Source organism: Nyctibius grandis, chromosome 1, assembly GCF_013368605.1.
Source record: "Nyctibius grandis isolate bNycGra1 chromosome 1, bNycGra1.pri, whole genome shotgun sequence".
NCBI classification, from domain to species: domain Eukaryota; kingdom Metazoa; phylum Chordata; class Aves; order Nyctibiiformes; family Nyctibiidae; genus Nyctibius; species Nyctibius grandis.
The window spans coordinates 120,916,057-120,937,467 of NC_090658.1; the positions used below are offsets into that span (position 1 = coordinate 120,916,057).

Genomic DNA, 21,411 nt, shown 5'->3' on the forward strand with positions numbered 1-21,411 from the left:
GAGGAGTCCTTCCCCTGAGGAGGAAGGAGCAGCAGAGGCAATGTGTGATGAACTGACCGCAACCCCCATTCCCCATCCCCCTGCGCTGCTAGGGAGGAGGTAGAGAAAAACTGGAGTAAAGTTGAGCCCTGGAAGAAGGGAGGGGTGGGGAGAAGGTGTTTTTAAGACTTAGTTTTATTTCTCATTATCCTACTCTGTTTTGATTGCTAATAAATTAAACTGATTTCCTCACGTGGAGTCTGGTTTGCCCATGACTGTGACTGGTGACTGATCTCCCTGTCCTTATCTCGACCCATGAGCCTTTTGTTGTATTTTCTCTCCCCTGGCCAGCTGAGGAGGGGAGTGATAGAGCAGCCTGGGTGGGCACCTGGCGTCCAGCCAGGGTCAACCCACCGCAGAACAACGTAGGACTCAGTGGAAAATGGGGTACAGAATATTAATTTGAGGAAGGAAATCCATAGAAACTGCCCTCATTGCGGAGATCCTTTGACCTACAAGTTACAAAATTCACTTCAAACAGTACTTGTTGTTTTGAAACTCTGCTCTTGATGGGTGTCATTAAGATGACCTGTCAAACACGATTATTGCCAAACCTTAACCTGGAGAGAGAGAATTTATTTTACCATCAAACCACAGCAATGCTGACCTGGTCGTAATAATGCCTTGGGGATCTTCTCATCTTCTTAAATATTTCTGTGAACTTCAGCAATTGGGACAATACAGCTCAAGGAAATGCTTGATGTGGTCAGCTGTCTGTGGAAGCCAGCAGGTGCCATAACTGCAACATTATAATTGTGTTTAATTGGTGGGGATTTACAGGTAGATTTTGCAGCAAGCACGTTTTAATCTGTCAATTCCACTTAGTTAAGGTGGATAATGATCTTTTAATTTTATATGAACGGAATATAAATTGCAGAGCCTTTGGGAACATTGCAAGGTGAAAACCTTGTTAACTGTTGTAACGTGTGTTATCTCCAGGAGCTTTTCAAGTTAATAAGAGGATACCTTTTTCTTTTTTTTTTTTCTTTAAATCATTTTACAAGATGACATTCTGATAACCGGGTGATATTAGGTCTCGCTCCCTGCTCTTTATATATATGAGAAAGCAATTCAGATTACAGACTGTATTCCCAAATAAGCTTCTGTTGTGTTGATGCTACAGCCGGTGCTGTTTTCCCTTGCCCCTTTCTCCTACCCACCCCTTGGCCTGTACTCTATCCTTGCTGGCATCCTCATAGTGAGAAGCAGCAGAATTTCACTTGGGAGGATTCGTTTTACTTAGTATTAGCCATATGCAAGTTAGACACCTTATGACACTAGACACGCAGGCTGCTTATGCAGTCAATACAGAGATAGACTTCTCCAGTGGGTGATTCACCCCACCTGAAAACGTCTACTTCAGCTAAGCGGTATGAACCATGGGCTGGAGGTGCTTATTCTTCTGTTCTTGCTTGTGTTCTTTCACTCTTGAGTTATAATAGCTCCATTTCTTCCATATGCAGTCTTTTGGAGGAGGTAATTTTTTTAAAAAAACTATATTTTGCCATGAAGACTATTTTTCCACAGGTACAGATATTTAAATAATTTTACATTTTATTGTCAGCGGTGCTTCTAGCAGCTACTTTTGTTTCCAAATGATGATAATTTCTTTCTGATCTCCATTTTATTGCAAAGATGGACAAACATTTGACGCAAGTTCAGTTTCTGAAACAGTCTGATGACATCAGTAGAATTGTACCGGGAGTGAACTTTTAGCCAAGTAGGCTTACGTGCAAGTAACATCAGAACAAAATTGGCCCTAGATATTTCAACTCAAACTTTATTTACCTAAGGCCTCCTGGGAGGTTTTAAGAGAATGAATCCATTTTAAGAGAAACGTAGTTGCATAATTCTATTATTTTCATGGCATTTTAATGCAATATTCTGGATAAAGGATGTCACTGCCAATGCAATATAAAAAATAAATGACAACTGAGCAAATAATTCGGCTGATGAATTTATCCTTTTTGCCTCACAGAATGTCCATAACCGCAGACCAGTTTCTTCAGATGGTCTTGCTGTTTGTGCTAGATGACTTTTTTAAGTTAACCTCTACCTCCACAGGCTGTGGATGCTTTTACAGTTAACGTAACTGTGTCAAATATTAAAAAGGAGAATTGATGGTTACAGCTTATATCACAATGAAAGAGGCTGTGCCAAGTAATATTGCCTTATATTTTTTTAGGCTTAATTATGTGTGCTAAAGCAGTTATTACTGCCCAGCTGACAGGCAATAGCTTAAGTCATACTAACTGGATTTCAGTCCAAATCCTTAATTGTGATTGATCAAGTAAATTATACGTGCATTTAGATGTTTTACTATGCCCAGTGAGTCAGAAAGCATAGACAGTACTTTTAGATGGTGCATGAGGCAAGTATTTGCCCTATGGTGAGTGGACAAATTCAAACACTTAAAAAAATCAGTGAAAATGTTGATCCTGAGCTGAAGTTTGTTAGGGTCATATCCACAGCTTTTTAAAAGTACTTAGGTATCTAAAGCTGCACGTGTGTAGCTTGAGTGATTGTAGAAGCTCTTAACTGTAGGAAATTAGCAGAAGTTAGAGCGCAGGTGATTGTCTGCATCATTAAGAGACAAAATCTGTAGGGATGTGCTGTCTTTGAATATTTCAAGTAGCAAAGCACAACATAGTCTATCCAACTGTAAATCAGTTCAACTTTCTTTCCATTGTGCCTGGATAATCACAGACAGATTAATGCTAACAGAAGCTGAAACTGTCCCAATTTGGAATTACCAGTAGCTGAGGTACTACCATGCTCAAATGTGCAACACGTCAAGAAAGATGTGCTGAAGCTTGTGATGACAGACCTCACCAAGTATGGGGACTTTGTGTAGAGAGTATGTGAAAGATGACTGAGAAAGAGCAACTTTACTGACAAATAAAGCTGTAGTATGGGGGTCCACATTGCCACTAAAAATCTTTTAGGGGTTTGTTTCAGAAGAGGTTGGAAACCACAGCACTTCAGGGTGTGTTATACATCTGTGGCATAGCTCTCTCAAAGGGGGACCGTATTATACAACTCTGTCTCCATGACTCTCCTTCTGTGAGCTTTAGGGATTTCACAGCATGCTAAAAGCCCAGAAATTTGCTATCCCACTTCCAAGCCAGACAATGGGCCTGTGGCCTCACCAACAATGTATGACCGTAGAAGTGCTGGCTAGAGCCCATCTCCAAATTGGATTGGGAAGAGTTGGATCCTGTCATTTTGGTTTTTTATTCTAATGTTTGTATCCTTTTCACACAGCTTTCCTTATGACTAGCTTTTATTTGGCCCTCAAGCTTAACATTTGCAACTTCCATTTGTTGGGTTTTTTTCACCATCTCGGAAAAGAATGTTGATTCTTCCAGTAAACATCTTTCTTTTGTGTTTTGTTTCATTTTCTATTCTATATGAGTTCTTATCCAGTAGCTCATTGAAGCAATTAAAGCAACCAAGTAACTAACATCTGGTATGTGTTTACTTGCTCTCTTATATTCTCTCCAGGGCAAGAAGCGTGTGCTTTGGAATGGTTAGCAGTTTATTACGTTATATATGAATACTTGTTGTTTACAGAACATCAAAGAGTTTACTGTTGCACTTCAAGTTGAGAGTTGCAAAGTTTGTGGTAGCTCTATGTTCTGAGGATGTTCATGACACAGGCTTTGGCACTCCAGGAAATCGTCGTTTCCTGCTGAGCACAGTTTTACCCTTGAGTAAAAGAGTCAGTTGAGTGAGTAAAGGGTTCCCTTGAGCAGAGAGCCTGTTGTGCTGAAACAGAAGTTGTCATTTGTGGTCTTTGCCCTGTGGCTGGAGTCACTTGTTTAAATGCCACAAATTGTTCTGATGGTGCCTGGAAAAACAATGTCCTGGTCCCTGACTTAGCGATCAAGGTCCCTGCAAGTCAAACAATATTCTTCAGATCATGAAGCTCCTTTTGACATACATAGTTATCATGAAACTTTCCTGTGCATGCTTGCGTGAATCTAAAAATCACTTAATAGTAGTAGAGCAATTACATGGAGGCACCATTATGAATATAATCTGCATAATCTATATGGGTTTATATTGCTGTCTCAACAGTAAGTCAGAGTCTAGTGTGCTAAAGATTTGCTGAGCACTGGGTTCTTATTTTAGTTATTTCTGAGTAAAACTTGCTTTGTGTTTTTTATGGTCAGAATGCCCCTAGATAATCTGAGATCTTGCCTGTTTTTTATAATATTAGCTTACATTGCTAGTGCTTTCATCTTAATAAATTGCTGAACGTGAAGTAGAGATTTTACTCACTGAAATCAATCAATAAATAGAGTCAGTTTGGTTTTGAATATACTTTGACCTCCAGTCACCCCAGTCCTTGAGATTTATTCTTTTTTTTTTTTTTTTTTTTTTTTAAATTTATAGTGTTGTAAAAACACAGCTTGGCTCTAGATCATGAGTGAAGTGTGGTACTGTTTGTCAGCTGAGTCCTGCTTCCCTTCATCTGTGAGTAGAGATCAGTGCTTTTATTTTATGTCTTAATCATTCCTAAAAGCTGAGCCTTGGGAAATGCCTGGAGCAGCTGTGTTTTACAATCATTCTGTTAGCTAGTCTGTCTAGACTAACCTGTCTTCAAACTACGCCTTAAGGTGTAAAATCACTTCTATGTACACAGTTTATCATGCTGTAAAAACTGACTGTTCTCTGTCTTGCTTAGTTAGAAAGCAGTACGTCTCACATAATGTTTCTTTTCCGCCCATGTCTTAGCAGAACAAGAACTTTATCTTGATTGTATGGTAGGCTATGCACACAGTAAAATTAGTTTCAAACTAATTTGGATTTAAGATAAGCTCTTTAAAGGGGTTTGTAGTGTGGCCAGAAAAAGAAATACTTTTTCCCATTTTTCTAAATAACATTTTTCTTTCAGTATATAAATAAAGCTCACTCTGGATAGAGATCTGGTTTTGCAGAATTAATTACCAGAGCAAATATGTAGTTTCAGCATTTTCTGGGCCTGCTTGTTCATGTGTTATAGGTGTCAGTAGTTGTTATACACAGGGAGATTACTATGAGATTTTCAGTAGCTTTAGTTGGAATGAGTCCTGTGGAGAAGCAGAATACGTGAGGTTTATAGCATCAGACCCTGTGTTCCTACTTCTATGAAGGACTATAAAAAAATAATACAAGGGAAATAGTAAGAGAGAACAGCACTGAGCAGATCTCTACTGATGTTTGTGACAAACTTAAAAAAACCTTTGCATGTGAGGAAGTTAAAGGCGAGGTGAGTGAGGAGATCATGGCTCAGATAGTCATTTGTAACATCCCCCTACACAGAAAAACGGATCTGTATTAAAACCTGATGTACCTTAACTCGTGCACTGAAACTCTGCCACCATGAGCTCCCAGTGATCTATTTCTCTGTTCTCACCCCATCTGGAAGGCACTGGAGTGGCAAGAAGGCAACGGAAGTCCCTTCCTTCATGGCAGTTGCAGGGAGTTTCTGCTCCTCTAAACAGTAGGTGTTCTCCATCACAGAGAAAATAAATCATTGCACTTTACAGATACTATGAAACAGTCTCAGCTGGAAGGATTCAACTTCTGGCTGATAAACTCATCAGCTCTCTGGGCAGTTTGATGCTTTCCCTCCCAGCATGGATCTGTATCTCCATTTCCTTCTCTCCTTGGCATTTAATCAGAAGTTTGAACTCAGTTTTTAAGTCTTTTTCCATTTCTGTCTTTTGCTATAATCAACAAGTGACAAGGACAACATTGCACATGAGGGTTGACCCTACTGTGAAGCAGGATGGGATTGTCTCCATTTAGGTCTTGCCGCAGTAAAAGGAGGTCGGGAGCTCTGCAGCAGAGTGGGTCCCTCCCTCTAAGGCAAGCAGCCTCATTGGATTGTCCTCCTATTTGGGACAACAGACTTGGGGTCAGTAGCTGGAATGGCTCTACCTCCGTGATGCAACCAGTTCAGTCAGTTTGTTTTAAAAATGATGAGGAAGTCAGTTCTGGATTAGATAGAGGTGCCTAAGAAGTTGCCTAATGAGTTACTTTGGGTGACTGATGGAGCTGTAAGTAGCAGTGGTGGAGATGCAGACTTATCTCTGTTCAACGTATTCACAGTTGATTCATATCAAGAGGTCAGTTCAGCTCAGTTGAGTCTTTCCTTCTCCACCAGACCCCATGGCTCTAGTCTTTTATTTGGAACTACAGAATGAAAACACGTGCTAATTTTACAAATCCAGGCAGTAGGGCTATATGGCTCAAAAGAACTAGTCCAAGTACCTGATGTTCTAGCTAACAGTGAATAAAGATTGTGGGGTGGGGTTCTTTTTTTCTCTTCTTTCTTTTGCCTCCTACTTGTTCTGGTGGTGTAATGTAGGGCTCACCCTTGAGGCCCAGTATCCCAACTATCCCCTCCAGCACTTATGAAAGTCTGCAGTGACTCCTGTTTGATGAAAATGCCCAGGTTTCTTTTATATAAAGAAGTGCTGGTGCTCCTCTCTCTTGCTGACATGCAGCAGGGATGCAACCATGCAGCCATGCATCCATGCAACCATGGTGCACACACTGTGAACAGGCAAATAGATGTAACCTTAATGACCCTCATTAACTGAGTCAGGAGACCTCGAGGAGCAGCAAAAAATGTTCAAACTCTAACATGTCCCAACTTTGAGTCATAATTGGTGCTACTTCAGGAGGCACTGAAAGATGGACAGGTGTAGAAATTACTGTCTGTTCCTTGAGTAGCTTTCCCAAGCCATTAAAGAGCACCAAAGCAATTTCTTTGCATGATATGAGTCCGTCTGTTAGGACTGGAGAATTAGATGCTCTCTTGTCATATTTAAAATTCATTGACTTCCATATTAAAATGAAATAAATTATCTTATTATACATCAGTTAATGCTTAAGTGTCTGAGATCAAAAAAATTTGCTCTCCTCATGATCGGAAGTTATATATAATCTCACGACAAGTGTAAGAGCTGCCAATTTTGGTTTGAAGACAACTGTACCTTAGAAGGAAAGCAAGAGTTAAGTTCTCCTGCAAAAGTTAACTTATTTGCTAGCAACTATATCTGCCTTTTTGAATTCAGTCTCAGCTGAATGGTTTAACTTACAGTAAAATATGGAAACACTGAAATGTCCTTCTGTCTATCTGCAGGTATCCACAGTTATGTGCTGCAGCAAAATATCTGTGGAAGTTCCATCTCTGGAAGCTCCTGTTTCCAGAAATGGCATTTCAACACCAACTTCTCAGCATTATCATAGTGGTTGTTGCTATGCCATGGCGGAATAGGAAGAGCTTCTGGAACTGAAGGTTCATAAGAGGGTTGTGACACTCCAGGTAAGTAGGAAGACAGGTAGAAAAATACCTCGAGGGAGTGTAGATACCCAAATATGTACTAGACAAACCTCTGAAGTCAGGAATTGGAAAGCTTCAAATGCACATTTGGTACGTTTTCAAGAATACAGAATGCTCTTCTGTGGATGACTCTAGAAAGAAGTTAATTGATATGACAACAGAAGTAATTGCAGTCCACATTCAGGCAGGTAACGTTGAAAGTAGTGGATTATAAATTGAAACATCATATAAAGCAATACAGCTCTACTGAAACCATAATTGAGACACACCTGCTCTTAAGCTTTGTCTTAAGGGTTTTGATGGTTTGACAAGTTTTTTGTCTTTAACCCAAAGATTTTTCACTTCATTGCAGTAAACTGATCTCATGAGTGTTATTTCAATGTGATAGTAGTACAGAGGCTGATTTATTCATGAATTAGGCATTCTTCCTCCACATTAGAAAAAATTAAGGAGAACTAAACCAGAACCTATTGCTTTCAAATTTGCTAAAGCTGACTTAAACCATCAAACTGATTTGAACCTGCTTCTGTGAAATGCTGAATAATGGTATTCATAATTTCGTTTCTTTTTTTTTGCTATAACATTTCACAGTAACCAGAGGTGGAAAAAAGAATGTGTCACAAAAGCAAAACTGAATTAAATGCTCTAACAATATCTTGTGGTTTTTTCAGGTTCAATGTAATCTTGTTGGGCACCAGCACTGAAACTCTTCTGTTCAAAATGGTTTATGGTGAATTTTTTCACAGACCTGGCAAAGATGCAGAACTTATCAATTTGAATGTGGGTGGCTTTAAGCAATCGGTGGATCAAAGCACCTTGCTCCGATTTCCCCATACCAGACTTGGGAGACTTCTCAAATGCCATTCAGAAGAGGCTATTCTAGAACTGTGTGATGATTACAGTGTTGCGGACAAGGAATATTACTTTGACAGGAATCCTTCCTTGTTCCGATATGTTCTGAATTTTTACTATACGGGCAAACTTCACGTCATGGAAGAACTTTGTGTCTTTTCTTTCTGCCAGGAAATAGAGTACTGGGGGATAAATGAGCTGTTTATTGATTCCTGCTGCAGCAATCGGTACCAAGAAAGGAAAGAAGAAGGTCCTGAAAAAGACTGGGATCAGAAGAGCAATGACAGAAGTATAGACTCTTCTAACGAAGAGTCATCCATATTTGATAAAGAGCTGGAAAAGTTTGACAATCTGTGTTTTGGTGAAATAAGAAAGAAGGTCTGGGTCAGAATGGAAAATCCTGCATACTGCTTGTCTGCCAAGTTAATTGCTGTGTCATCCCTGAGTGTTGTCTTAGCATCAATTGTGGCCATGTGCATTCACAGCATGCCAGAGTTTCAAAGGCTGGACGCCAATGACAGGGAGATCGAAGACCCCGTGCTGGAAGCCGTGGAGATTACATGCATCATCTGGTTCACTGCTGAGCTAGTGATCAGGCTCATCACTGCTCCGAGTCAAAAGAAGTTCTGGAAGAAACCACTGAATATTATTGATTTTGTCTCTATTATCCCATTTTATGCCACCTTGGCTGTGGACACGAAGGAAGAAGAAAGTGAAGATATTGAAAACATGGGGAAAGTGGTTCAGATCCTGCGGTTAATGAGGATATTTCGCATCCTGAAACTGGCCAGGCACTCCGTAGGGCTGCGGTCTTTAGGTGCCACTTTGAGACATAGCTATCAGGAAGTGGGACTTCTGCTTTTGTTTTTGTCTGTTGGGATTTCTATTTTTTCAGTGCTTGTCTACTCAGTGGAGAAAGATGATGACTCATCAGAACTGCAGAGCATCCCTGTTTGCTGGTGGTGGGCAACCATCAGCATGACCACTGTTGGTTATGGGGACACTTACCCAGTCACACTTGCTGGAAAGCTGCTCGGCACCCTGTGCATTATCTGTGGGATACTAGTGGTAGCACTTCCAATCACCATTATTTTCAATAAGTTTTCTAAGTACTATCAAAAACAGAAAGATATTGATCCAGACCAATGCAACAATGATCGCAAAGAGAAATGTAATGACCTACCTTATTTTAACATTAGGGATATTTATGCAAAAAAGATGCACTCCTTTATTTCTAGCCTTTCTTCAGTAGGAATTGTAGCCAGTGACCAAGATTCAACAGATGCCTCCAGCATCCAAGATATGGAGGATGTTTATAACACAACATCTTTAGAAAATTGTACAGGAAAATGAGTTGAATCACTTTCTCTTTCCTTTATTTGTCGTCTGATTCTTGGTAAATGTGGACTTTCAAACTTAAGTCAATTTATTAAGAGCAGTTAATTCTCAGGTTACTTAACTCTCAGCCATATTTGGACATTCTTTGCTCTGAGGATGCCATACAAGCTTCATTATTTATATGAGGCTTTAAAATATGCCTCATGGTGGTTTAGTTTTTACACAACTAATGTTATGCATTTTTGGAGAGAAAAAGTCAGGAAAATGGTTTTAAATGTGAGATCAGTGTTTGGTTGGTTTTGTGGTTTTTTTTTTTTGGCTGGTTGTTTTTTTTTTCCTTCAGCAATCTGATAGCCTATACAGAATCTGCTTTTATAATTTGCTGCTGTCCAGGTAGAGACAGATTACAAACATGCAAGAACTATTGCACAAGTCAATGAAGTTTTTACCTGCAAATCGATCAGAAAAAAAGAAGGGAATTATGTACATGTAAAACTGTGCTCACTAACACATTTCTGTAATCCTGGAGTTGGGAACTCGTTTCCTAAGTTGGGGCAGAAAATGTATTGGTACATACTGTTTTTACTCCATGGAAGCATAATATTTATGATTTTTTTCCAAAAGCACAATACATTTTTAGTTTGTTAAAAGAAGCTAATCCCATTGTGCCTATATTTTTCCCAGTGTCCAGCATGGCCAAGCTCTATCAGGTCCTAAATGGTCTAAATCACAAGTTGGAGGACAAAGTGTGTGGCGTAGGGCAGGACAGAAGCTTATTGTACCTTTTAGCCACCTTTTCTGCCATTGTGAACCTGAGAAATTCAGGTGCCTGAAGAGGATCCTGTTGTGATTAAGACCACCCTGGTGGTTCCCCAGAGACTTTGTTTTGTGGGCACTGAAGCAAACGTCAGTGGTGGTTTTTAGTAGTTATTGCTCCCTGCTGTCAGCACTGCTCCTTTGCTGGAGGTTACTACCTTGGTGGTAGGAGCAAATGTGAGCAGCATTTTGGTTGCACTGGTTCTCAGTCCAGGGCTGTAATGCCAAGCAGTGAAGATGTGCGGACATGCTCTTCTCTACCATATATCGCCCATCAGAGGGGTAGGGTGGGCACTGCATGTGGGCACCCCTATATTAAACTATTTCATCTCCTTTTTCTAAAGCTTATCTGTTGGTGATGGCAGCTTCCCTCATTTGCACTACGGGCTGGAGCGGTGCTCATTGCCTGGCAGAGTGCTGCAGCTCTGTGCATTCCTCTCCAGGGATTTCTTATGCAGACAGCTAATCCTGCTCTTGTTCAAACTGGAACTTCTAGGGCTGTTTAAAAGGAAAGCCAGCCTTTGAGCCTAGCATAAATGAGTGCTGGAGAAACCTGAGGACCTTATAAAAGTCCATAGAGTTTCTGAACACTCATTTTCTTTCATTTGTCTAGTGACTAAATTAGATGCTGGGCAATGGAGAATTGAAGATACTGTGATGTTGATATTTTCCTTAAAGAGAGGCTTCACTTTTTTTTTTTTTTTTTTTTTTTTTTTTTTTAATTATTGGATGAAATGATGAAGCCCTTACTCAGTTTCTACTCAGGCAGATCAAACTCAGTAGGAGTTGACTTCAAGACTGAGTAAAACCAGAAGATGACAATTGATTTTAGCCTCTGCAGAGGGATGAGTTTTCAGATGTCTGCCATGTTTTCTGTTGCAAAATACGCAGAGTAGCTGAGGTGCACTGGTATTTACTGAAGCACAGAGCTCTAACCTCTTTCTGAGATGGCGAAACAAAAAAGAATGGGATGGAGCAACCTATACGTCAGAAAGAGGTGTCCCTCAGGACTGCTGTGCGCCAATATAGTGATGTGGGGCTTAAGGAGAATATTTAGAGCTTTGGATAAACTTCAAAATTTGGCTTATTACTTGCTGAGTGTTAAAAGTGTATGTGATGCTTCACAGATAATTAAGGTTAATTCTTCCCATAGTTAGTGCAGGAATACCAAAAGGGAAAGTTAGCCTAAATGTGTTTGTTCTTAGTGAACAATTAGCATTACAAAGATGCAATGATATAAAATATTAAATATGTATGTGCATAGGAATATAATAGCAACCAGCAGAATGACGACATAAAAATTACTCTCTGTCCAAAGAAACTCTCTTGGTAGTCTCCATATAAAGTTATATTACACTGCCGCTGAAGTTCAAAAGCAATGAAAAATACTGTAATGCAACAAAAATGGCAAGAAATTTGTATTAAATAGTTGAAAAAAAGCTGTGACTGGCTAATTTATATATGAATAATTACCTAAGGATCACAGAATGCACAACTTTTTGTATTAAATTTTACTGACTGGTAATTTGTCATAAAATTCGTAGGTTCTTGATCAATCATATGAATCAATCTTAAGTCTGTGATACTGTTTAAGTCCCTCTGACTTTTTTTTTTTATGCATAGATACATCTTGCAGCAAAGTGAGGCATGTCTTTTGGAACACTCCAGAGGGCAGAGTACATATCCGTGTATCATGCAGTGTATGTTACTTTGATTTCTGGGATGAGATCTTGGCTTTTTTCAAATCAGTTGTATCTTAAAAAATGGCTTCGTTGTTATCTGTTCCCTTTGGTGGAATAAATCCAGCACCTTGGTTTCACATAGGCGTAACTGGGAGCAGGGTGTGAGCCCTGTTTCATGCCAAAAGATACTCCCCTCAAGGCAGAACTGCTGTCCTGTAACGTGCACTGGTACTAGAAAGTGTCACAAGTCTCGAGTGCCAGAAAAAAGTAGATGAGAGCAAATACTGAGAGACTGCACGTTCTTCCTGCTAGTAAAAATTTTTAGTAGAATAATTTACTAGTAAGAGATAAGCGCAAGAGGGGATTGTTTCTTATTTAATTTGTCTTCTTCCTGAGTCTAGAGTTACATATTATCAATATGTAATGCCAGTATCAATGATTGTCTTTATTGCTTTTGTATTCCTGTACTATATGTTTTTCTCTTTAAAAATACATTCTAAATTCTCTCAGCCCAGCTGCTCTGTTTCGGACACTGAAGCAAAGAAGATGTTACTGTTTCCATATGCGTCTCATTTTTCATGGGAGAGATTTGTTTGTCTTTATATAAAACAGTTTCCTGGCACATTATTAGTTTGTTTGTCTTGATGGCAAATGCTTCCCCTTTGATATTCGTTATTTCCAGAGTAGCATCTGTCTTTGCAGTGTTTTTCCCTAGTGTAGCATGGGAAGACACCACTGCACTGCGTTGCAGTTCTTTCTTTGAGCAGCTTCCAACCGGCAGGGGCTGTCACCCAACTGCCCACAGCTCATGCCTTGCTGGGAGCACGCTCTGTCACTGCCACCATTTTTCAGTGTGTGTTAGAAGAGGGAAAAGGCCAATATAGAGGAATGAGAAAAGAGAAATGGGAGAAGGTAGGAAGCTGTCAATCTAAAGGGATGACGGAAAAGCCTGAGAGGACCTTAGAAGAAAGTAAAAGAGAAGTTGACAGAAAGAGTCTTCACTTGTCTTCACTTTATTTCGTGTTTTTTCCACTGGTGCTTTTCTTTCTTTTTCTCCCCTTCTGCCATGCATCCCCTCCTGCTTCCAGCCTGGCCTCCCTTCCCACCCAACCTGTGGTCCAGCAGTTCTGTTTCTGTCCCATAACAAGGATCTTTCTGAGTCCAGAAAGGCGTGTTTCATCCACCTGGATGGCAGCAGGTAGAATTTAGAGGGGATGAAATTAGTGAGCACTCCTGACGTGTATATGAGCAGTGATTAACACACTTACGGGCTGTGCTTTTTTTGTAAGAAAAGTCACAATGTGGCTCAAACTAATGAGCGTAAACATGAACTAAATAAATGGCACATCTGTGTCAGGCCTGTAGATGAAATATCCCTTATGGCTTAGGTAGAAATTAGTGTCAGGCACCATGATGCAAGATATTACCATTTAAAAGCAGACTCCATGCCGACTCCAGTGCGAACAGGTTGCTGTCAGGGAATGCTGAGAGTATGGGGCAGATTTGACTGGCAAACGCAGTACATGGGCTCGCGGCGTGCCAAGGGCTCCTGACAGGCTGCTGTGCATTAATACATTTATTCATTTCCACACATTCCTGACATCTAGAGCAAGTGACAGAAAAACCACTAAGCTGTGGATAGTTTCTCTAATATTTTTTGATTAGCTGACAGTGTTTGTGAAGCTGCTAATACCTCTTCATCCAAAAGAGGACATTTCTCAAACAAAACCAGAATAACCCTGTGCTAGATGTGCTGTTTATGACTGATAGCAGTAGCTTGGTCACAGCTGGTAAATATTGCTGTCTGGTGCTGTATGGCTGCAATGCTGTTGCTTGTATTTCTGAAATGTTTATGCTCTGTCAATCAAGAGAGAGCAAATGCCATTATAACCATCTCAGCACTTTCCCACTGCACAATAATTGCGGCATCTCTTCTAAGCACAGCAGAATGTCCTGATTTGCTGAGACCTCTTTTTTAATTTGTTGTGTAGTAGTAGTTAATTTTTCATGATAGGCCTATGGTCCAAGCACAATCTAGCAGAAGAAAAAGTTGCTGTGTGTCTCTGGACAGGTTACAAGGTTTTGCTATTGACTTCCACTCTGGGCATTGCCCTCCCACCTGACTGGCACAACTAAGGTGGTACAAGGAGTGGTAATTCACTGTGGTATAGACTGATAGCTGCTACAGGCAGTTAAGGAGTAAAAGGCAGAGCTCCTGGGAGGTGGATATAGTTTATATGTAATTGCATATATGACCTCTGGGCAGAGCTCATTTAGGTGTATAATATAATCAGATTAAATATCAAATGTGACACTTCCCTTGAGAAACCACCTACAGTTCGTTTGTTTTTAATGAATATATTGTAGAGGGCAATCTTTGCTTGAGGTTTTAGCAGAAAAGCAGGTCAAGGGCTCTCTCATCTGCACACACATCAGTTTTCCCCAAATTGCATATAACATCAGGAAGGAGGGACATTCCAGCACCCCCCAACAGGCCCATGAACCTGTAGGCCAAGGAACTGGGTTCCCAAGCTAGGGGCTGGTTGTGGAAGGAACCTGTCCAGGGCACCAGGCTGGAAAGGGTCTGTCTGGTTTCAGCTATGGCAATGCAGTGCTGGGAAAAAGGAAATCTTAATCAGTGCCATATTTTGTCAACTAAAAACAATACCATGTGGCTTCATGAGGTGACTTATGAAGGTAATCTGCTGTCACTGTTTCTACAAAACGTTTTAAAGGTAGAGCCCAAGAAGGCATTGCATTACATGGTTTAATCTTTAGTTACTTTCACCTATTTTTTTTATGGCATTCATCACTATTTCCACTGCAAATCCTTCTCTAACTAGCATATGACTATGTTAGAGGTGGTATAGCCTAATTTAGTGTAATTGTCATAGGATCTCTTATGAATCAACAGAGGCATAAAGACACCCTGGGCAGAATTAATTTCCCCTAACTTAGGCTATTATGTGGCTGGTCATTTGGGCTCTGTCTGTCAATAGAGAAACAGCAGCCCTCCTCAGGAGATGGCACATCCTATCTATACAAAGGTCCTGTCTGTAGATGGGTCCTATCTGAAGATGGCTATACAACAAGCCTATATGATTTAGTTAGGTTAGATGCCTAGCCTTTAGGTAGCTGAAGTTAGATCTGATGAGTGCTAGATGACAAGAGGTAGGGACTTGATTATCCTCTGGTGGTGCCATCCTTCCCCTCTCAACACTGTATATGTAGGAAGGACTGTGTTTCTGATGTAGGCACCTGAACTTGGGTGGCATAAAGCCAGACACAGGAATTCATTCTGAAGGATGGTCAGTGATAGCCACTGGGTAAGGATTAATCCAGTGTAATATTGCTAAAAATGACTTCCTATACAAGAAAATTTGGACTTTCCCAAAAAGCCTTTCTAGCTGTTAGTCTGTAATGACCCACAAGTTGAAGTTCAGTCTCCTGTAGTAATTAAAAAAATACAGAATAATATACCAGAGGGAGCAAACTAGTGTTGGCAAAGAGGCAGACACAATATACTGACAGTACTTTTGTGACCCAAATTTGTATTATTTCTTGGCTTCCTGTAAGCCATATAAAATATTCTCACCATGCCATGTGTTGTAAAATCTGCCCCTGTGCATTAATATAAATAAAATAGTGGAGCTAAGTCCTGGTATTACAGCTGTGGAGCAGGAGATAAAAAAAATCTGAGCTTGGAGAAATTGCAGAAATATTGTTTAGCTGCAACTGCTGTTTTAATGTTGCAGCTGCCTCCGTGGTGAGGAGGAGCAAGGGACCGTGCACAGGGGCTGGTAGTGGGCTTCTCTTTCTTCCTTTGCACACTTGACACTGAGCTCTTCTTGGTTGAGCATATAGGCTGAGAGACCCCTGTATCCTTGGGGTCTGCTCAACAAACCTTTCATGGGGCTATTAGATGCCTAGCCACCTGTCCCTAGAAAGGGATGGTTGGGTGAGAAAATAATGAGGTCTGTATGATGTGGCCTTTGGGGAGGTCGAATAATATCACTGAATTTGGTGTTGCTACCCTCCTACACTTCTAAGAGACCTTGGAGAGAAAGCAGAAATGAGGAAGAAGTTCAAAGTTTGGATATTTAAGAACAGCCCTTTGACGGGCTACTCTGTGTTGTGTTAATCCAAGGGTTTTTACTGAATCACAGGTAGAGATCTGTATATAACCTTGAACCCATTCCATTAGCTGGAATAATATGTTGTCTTCTCACAGGCTTTGAGTTGCAGGTACAATATGTCCTTTTCTCTAAGCCAGTTGCTAGATATGATGCTGTCTCTGCCTTTCACACTGACTGGAGATTGAAGTGTTGCACATGCTATAAATCATCCTTGCAGCTTCTACCCCATTTCCTAGAAACCTGGAAACTACAAGCGTGAAGGAGTTCAAACAGTTTCTCTAGTCCAATATTATTTGACAGTGTCAAATGCCATGGATTTCACAGAAAGGGATTTTCCCTGCTTCTGAATTGTGAATTTGAAGACTTTAGGTAATTTTTTTATCAATTATTTGAAGACCAGCTTAGGTCCTGAGACAGGGAAATAGATAAGTTTGGCATTTTATTCCAGGTAGTGTAACCCCAAGCACACAAATAAGTATCCATTTATTTGGTTTTTGGAAAACGAGGTTGCAATTTTGCATATTTGGATTGTGGATCTTTGGAAAAAATTGTGGTGAATAAATAACTCATGGTGCCAAAATGCTGGTTGAATGCTCATTGAGTGCACAGGAATTCCTTATGAACCAGAAGGATGCTGGTGTCTGACAGGATGGCTTCATAAGCCCCCTGAGTGGAAAGCAAAACACATTTTTTTCTTATTTCTCTAAATATTTCATGAGGGGATAGAGTAAAAATCTTGCTGTTCTGTGGCGACAGAGAGTGTTGAATGAAATGAAGGGCACATTAAAGTTAAAGCGGTTAAAAACAAACATGACTTTTTTGTAAACACCCCCCTTCCCTCGGGACAATAATTTTTCATGTTGTTCCAACTTTTTTTTTTTTTAAAGGCAAAAGCATAATGTACCAAAACCACAGCAATGTTTTTCCTTGCTGGATATTTTTAAGATGAAATTAGCTCTAGTTATAGGTGTGGAAAGAGAAATGGCTGGTGGGTAGGATGTGGGGGGTGCTTGGATTTTTTATAACTTATGTTGTAATTCTGTTCTTTTTGCCTTTGGCATCACACACTTTTGCATTAGCATTTTTTTGTATTGACTGAAGAATGAAAATAAATAATAGACAATTAATATTTATCTGGAGAATACTTTTAGACAATTGAGTCTGAAGGAAAAGATAGGGTATAGCATTTCAGTCTGGAGTGATGTCAAATATACTGTTACAGGGCTTGAGAATGAATTTAAAACTTATCAGAAGCATTCGTAAGCAACGTATGGATTCATGCACAGGTATGGTATGTTTAATGTATCTTAAGCCACAGGACTAAAGTTCTGGCAGTGTTTGGTGAATGAAAGGTTAACAGAAATTCAGGTATTAATCTGCTTCTGTTCTAGTTGCAGCTCTTGGTGCAGTAATGTACTCTTGGCTTTTAGACTGCCTCTGTTAATGGGAGGCTAGAGCTTTGGGTACTTTATATATCTAGACATATACAGACTGATTGGACAGCTGTCAAAGCGTTATTGTGCAGGCTTTTAGAAGTCTGGCACCAAAGGTAACCTCTGTTAATCTACTGTGCTGGCACTCGCTGAGGAGTTGCTGCATTACAGGGGTGTGCGGTGCATGCAAAGTGATCCAATTAGGCAATGCAGTGCGAGCATGCAAGAGGGAACGCGGGTCTTTGCCAAGGGCACTTGCAGCAGAAATGTTGGGGTTTGTTAGCTTGCTTTCACTGTATTGTCACCTGCTGAAAACCTGTATGTACCCCACTTACTGTTTTAATTAATCCTAAAAAGATTTGGAGTATCTGGAAAGGGTTTAGGAAAGACGAGGGTTCCTTGAAAGCAAACACTGAGACGAGGGGGAAAAGGTGGTTCAAAGACTTTTTGCGCTGGCTTTTCTGCCCTGACATAGAAGTAATGACAGGGCAGGAATGAGAGTAGCATAATGAAATTTAGGTGAAAATTCAGTGTTCAGAGAGTCTTTAGGGCCACTGTGAGTCCCTATGAAAATAAATGTTAGAGGAATCTGGGGACTGGGGTAAGGAATCTGCATGCTGGATGTGCCGTACAGCTCTTGCATACTCTGTGCTCGGGACGATGGGTGGAAAGAAGATGACATTTCTGCACCAGTGGTTTTCTGCTGCATAGCTGCACCGCATGGACTGCAGCCTCTGTGCACTATCTACAAGGTCCTTCTCAATCCAATGCCAATTTCCCCAAGCATTAAAATGCTGCTTCAGTCCTGAAATCAGAGGAGAGATGCAGTGAGAGCAGCTGGAAGGAGGTAATGGAGCAGGAAAGAGGGGCTGATGGCAAGAGCTGTGTCTGTAGAGAGGACATGCTGCAAAGACGCTTTATTGGGAAATCTTACCCCCCAGGTCTTGAAGCTTTTCCTCTCCTCAGCTCCTACAGAGAAACATCTTCCAAGGAAGAAGACTGTGCCATAGCACAAATTTGGCAAAGTGCAGACTCCCTTCCTGTGGTCATTTCAAAATGGGTAGACTTTGTGGAGTGTAACCTGGGAGAAACATTTGTTTTGGGAAGGGGACAGTCTAGCTCACTTCATGATATTTCTTTTCCTTTTGATTCTGTACTTTATAGCATCCAAGAGGGCTTTGGCAACACATACTCTCCTTTTAGGCGTACTGCATGTGTTAGGCTATATAATCCATGCAATGTTCCCAGCTATTCAGCGAACTAAAAGAAAGGGTGAAGGGAATGAGGTCAGGAAGAAATGCTTTGTATTGCCAAAATCCTGTTCTCCCACATGTAATTTCAGTATCCAGTTCCTTTAAAATGCAGGTGACTTCCTTATCACAAATCTAGTTCACCATACAAAAAACACTTGCAAGAAACCTTACATGGGCTGATAGTTTATTTAATTTTGGATGGAGGAGAAAAAGAGAAGAATGCATGGCTTTTCATGTGGTGAAAAAAGGTAGGCAAAAATACTAGAATAACTCCTCTCATGGCCAAATAATTCCACAGTTATGAGAGTGGTCTTTCTTGGACTAAATAACCAAAAAGAAAGTATATATACACTTGAGCATAAAACAATAAGGACAGGACAAAAAATTGCTGACTCTTTCCTATCTCAGACTCCTTTCATGGCAATTGAGATACCTTTCTCTTGGCAAATCAGTTGATGAACTTCTTGTTAATTAAGTGGTCAAAAAAAGTAGCTGAAAAAGAAGTTTGGAATCTGAGACAGCTCAGCATGGAGGAAACCATCTCTGTGATCAATCCTGTCAGTTTTTGACACCTTAATTAAGAGTTATCTTTGGCAGCATGAAGGAAGCTCAAGTGCTGGGAAAGTGGACAGCTAAGCGTTTTGTTGTGGTCATTGGGGAACAAATTCCCATATTGAAGGGATCAGGAGCCAGTCCTGCTTCCATCAGGAAGGTTTGCAGGCAGACATGGAGCATCAGGGACGGATCTGGGCTGGCTCAGGCGGATTGCTCTCGTGGTGGAGAGCAGTGCCTTTGGGCTACAAAGGACCGGGATCTTCCCTTGCAGCTCTAATTGAAGTTTCATGTGATCCTGTGCCAGACATTCTGTCATCCAGCACTTCTGGTTTCCATCACACTTTTGCCTTTCTTTTCTGACATTTAAGCTATGTAGGACAGCAGTTGTCTCTCAATCTATACACTCCTTTCCTGGGGGGAGTGTGGCGGTCAAAAATGGGGTGGTGATCTTGAAGAAGACCTCATGTAACTGGGAAAGTGGTGACTTAACTGTGGAGAAGTGGAAAAAGATGAGGTCTTATTGGAAGAGCTCATTTTAGTTTTAGCCAAGCTGTTTAAAATGAGCTGTCTTTAATGAAATGTCTAAGGAAAAAAAAAGACATATTAGTACAAAGGGGAAAAAATAATCATGCCCTTTGCTGTCCTGTCATAGTTATATTAAAAAAGTATAATTTATTACAGCAAACAATAGATTTTTCTATTTGGTTGCTGTACCAAAGTGTTTAAAAAGTCCATAATTTAAGACCCCTTGAACTTTTTTTCTTTGACTCAATGTTTCATTTGATTTTGAGGGGTTAATTCTTCTGCATCTAATTAAATTTAGGCTGGTTTGAAAATAAAAAAAAAAGTTTCACAATGAAAAAGTATTTTTTTAGAATATGTTGAAATGCAACATTTCAGCATCTTTGGAAACAAGATGCTCTCAGAAAATTTCACAATGAAATATACACTGTTCCAAAATCCTTCCTGCCTTTTTTGATTTGTTTGTGTTCAGTTTGTTTGTTTTGTGGAAAATTCCCACCAACTGTGGGCTGAATTCAGAAATAAAGTTGGTTTCCCTGTCACAGCCTTTTTCAATGAATTTTCTATTCACTAAAAAATTGTTTTCATCCAGTTTTAGCCTTATTCTTTGAAAAATGCTTATTTTCCTTCGAGAATTCAGATGGAGCAAAAGAAAGATAAAATCTCTGTCACCTCCGTGATTGCTGTCGCTGATCCATTGCCTTCCCTTGATGTGCGTGACACTCAGGTGGTGATTGGTAAGGAGAAATGAATGGTCTAGTTTGCTCCAGACAGAAGAGAAAAGCAGTTATAAGAAAATCACATCCTGAGAATGGAACTGAGCCCATTTTAGCAAGTTTATGAGCGAGAGCTTCGTTATGAAGCACAAAAAAAAGAAAACACATGAAAAGCCTGTTAGACCCCATCTGTTCATGTGATTCCTTTGATGGGAACCTAACGGTGAAGGCAGATCAGAGAGAAAATTGTTATTTCTTTTAAGTAGTAGTTACAAATGGATATTTATGTTCTGCAATAATTGGTAAATATGTTTTGAATAGAGCTCTTTCCAGTAAATAAACTAGCATCAACCAGTAACTGCTTAGTGGCTGGTAAGCAGAAGTAGTGTACTAAAATGGATAGGTAGGCTCAAGAGAGAGATTGTTATAATATTATTATTTAATATTTATGCTGTTTAATCTAGAGAAGAGAAGACTTGGGCAGTTAGAGCAATCTTAATGTATGTGAAAGGCTTTTGCAAGAAGAAAAAACATAGTTGTTTTTTTTTTCTGTACTGTTTAGGGAGCAAAGGAGCTGAGCTCAAGCCAGGGAGAGTGAAGATGAAAGGTTGATGGTAAAAGTGGTTAAAGAATTCCTCCTGCTCCCCTGAGGCCCCTTGCCCAGCCCCAGCTCCAGCTGGTTGCTATCTCGGTCATGCTCATAGAAATCTGTGTAAAGATAGAGCAGATT

The 21,411-nt window shown here is 40.2% G+C and overlaps 1 protein-coding gene across 1 annotated transcript; it reads left to right on the forward strand.

Moving 5' to 3' along the window:
- The first annotated feature begins 8,098 nt into the window (after window positions 1-8,098).
- On the forward strand, window positions 8,099-9,583 carry KCNS3 (potassium voltage-gated channel modifier subfamily S member 3). Its single transcript, XM_068409759.1, has one exon. The coding sequence runs from the start codon at window positions 8,099-8,101 to the stop codon at window positions 9,581-9,583; it is 1,485 nt and encodes a 494-aa protein (XP_068265860.1).
- Window positions 9,584-21,411: the final 11,828 nt, after the last annotated feature.

What these genes read in the sequence shown, in the direction of transcription:
- KCNS3 (XM_068409759.1), top strand. Translation starts at nt 8,099, where the DNA reads ATGGTTTATGGTGAATTTTTTCACAGACCTGGCAAAGATGCAGAACTT.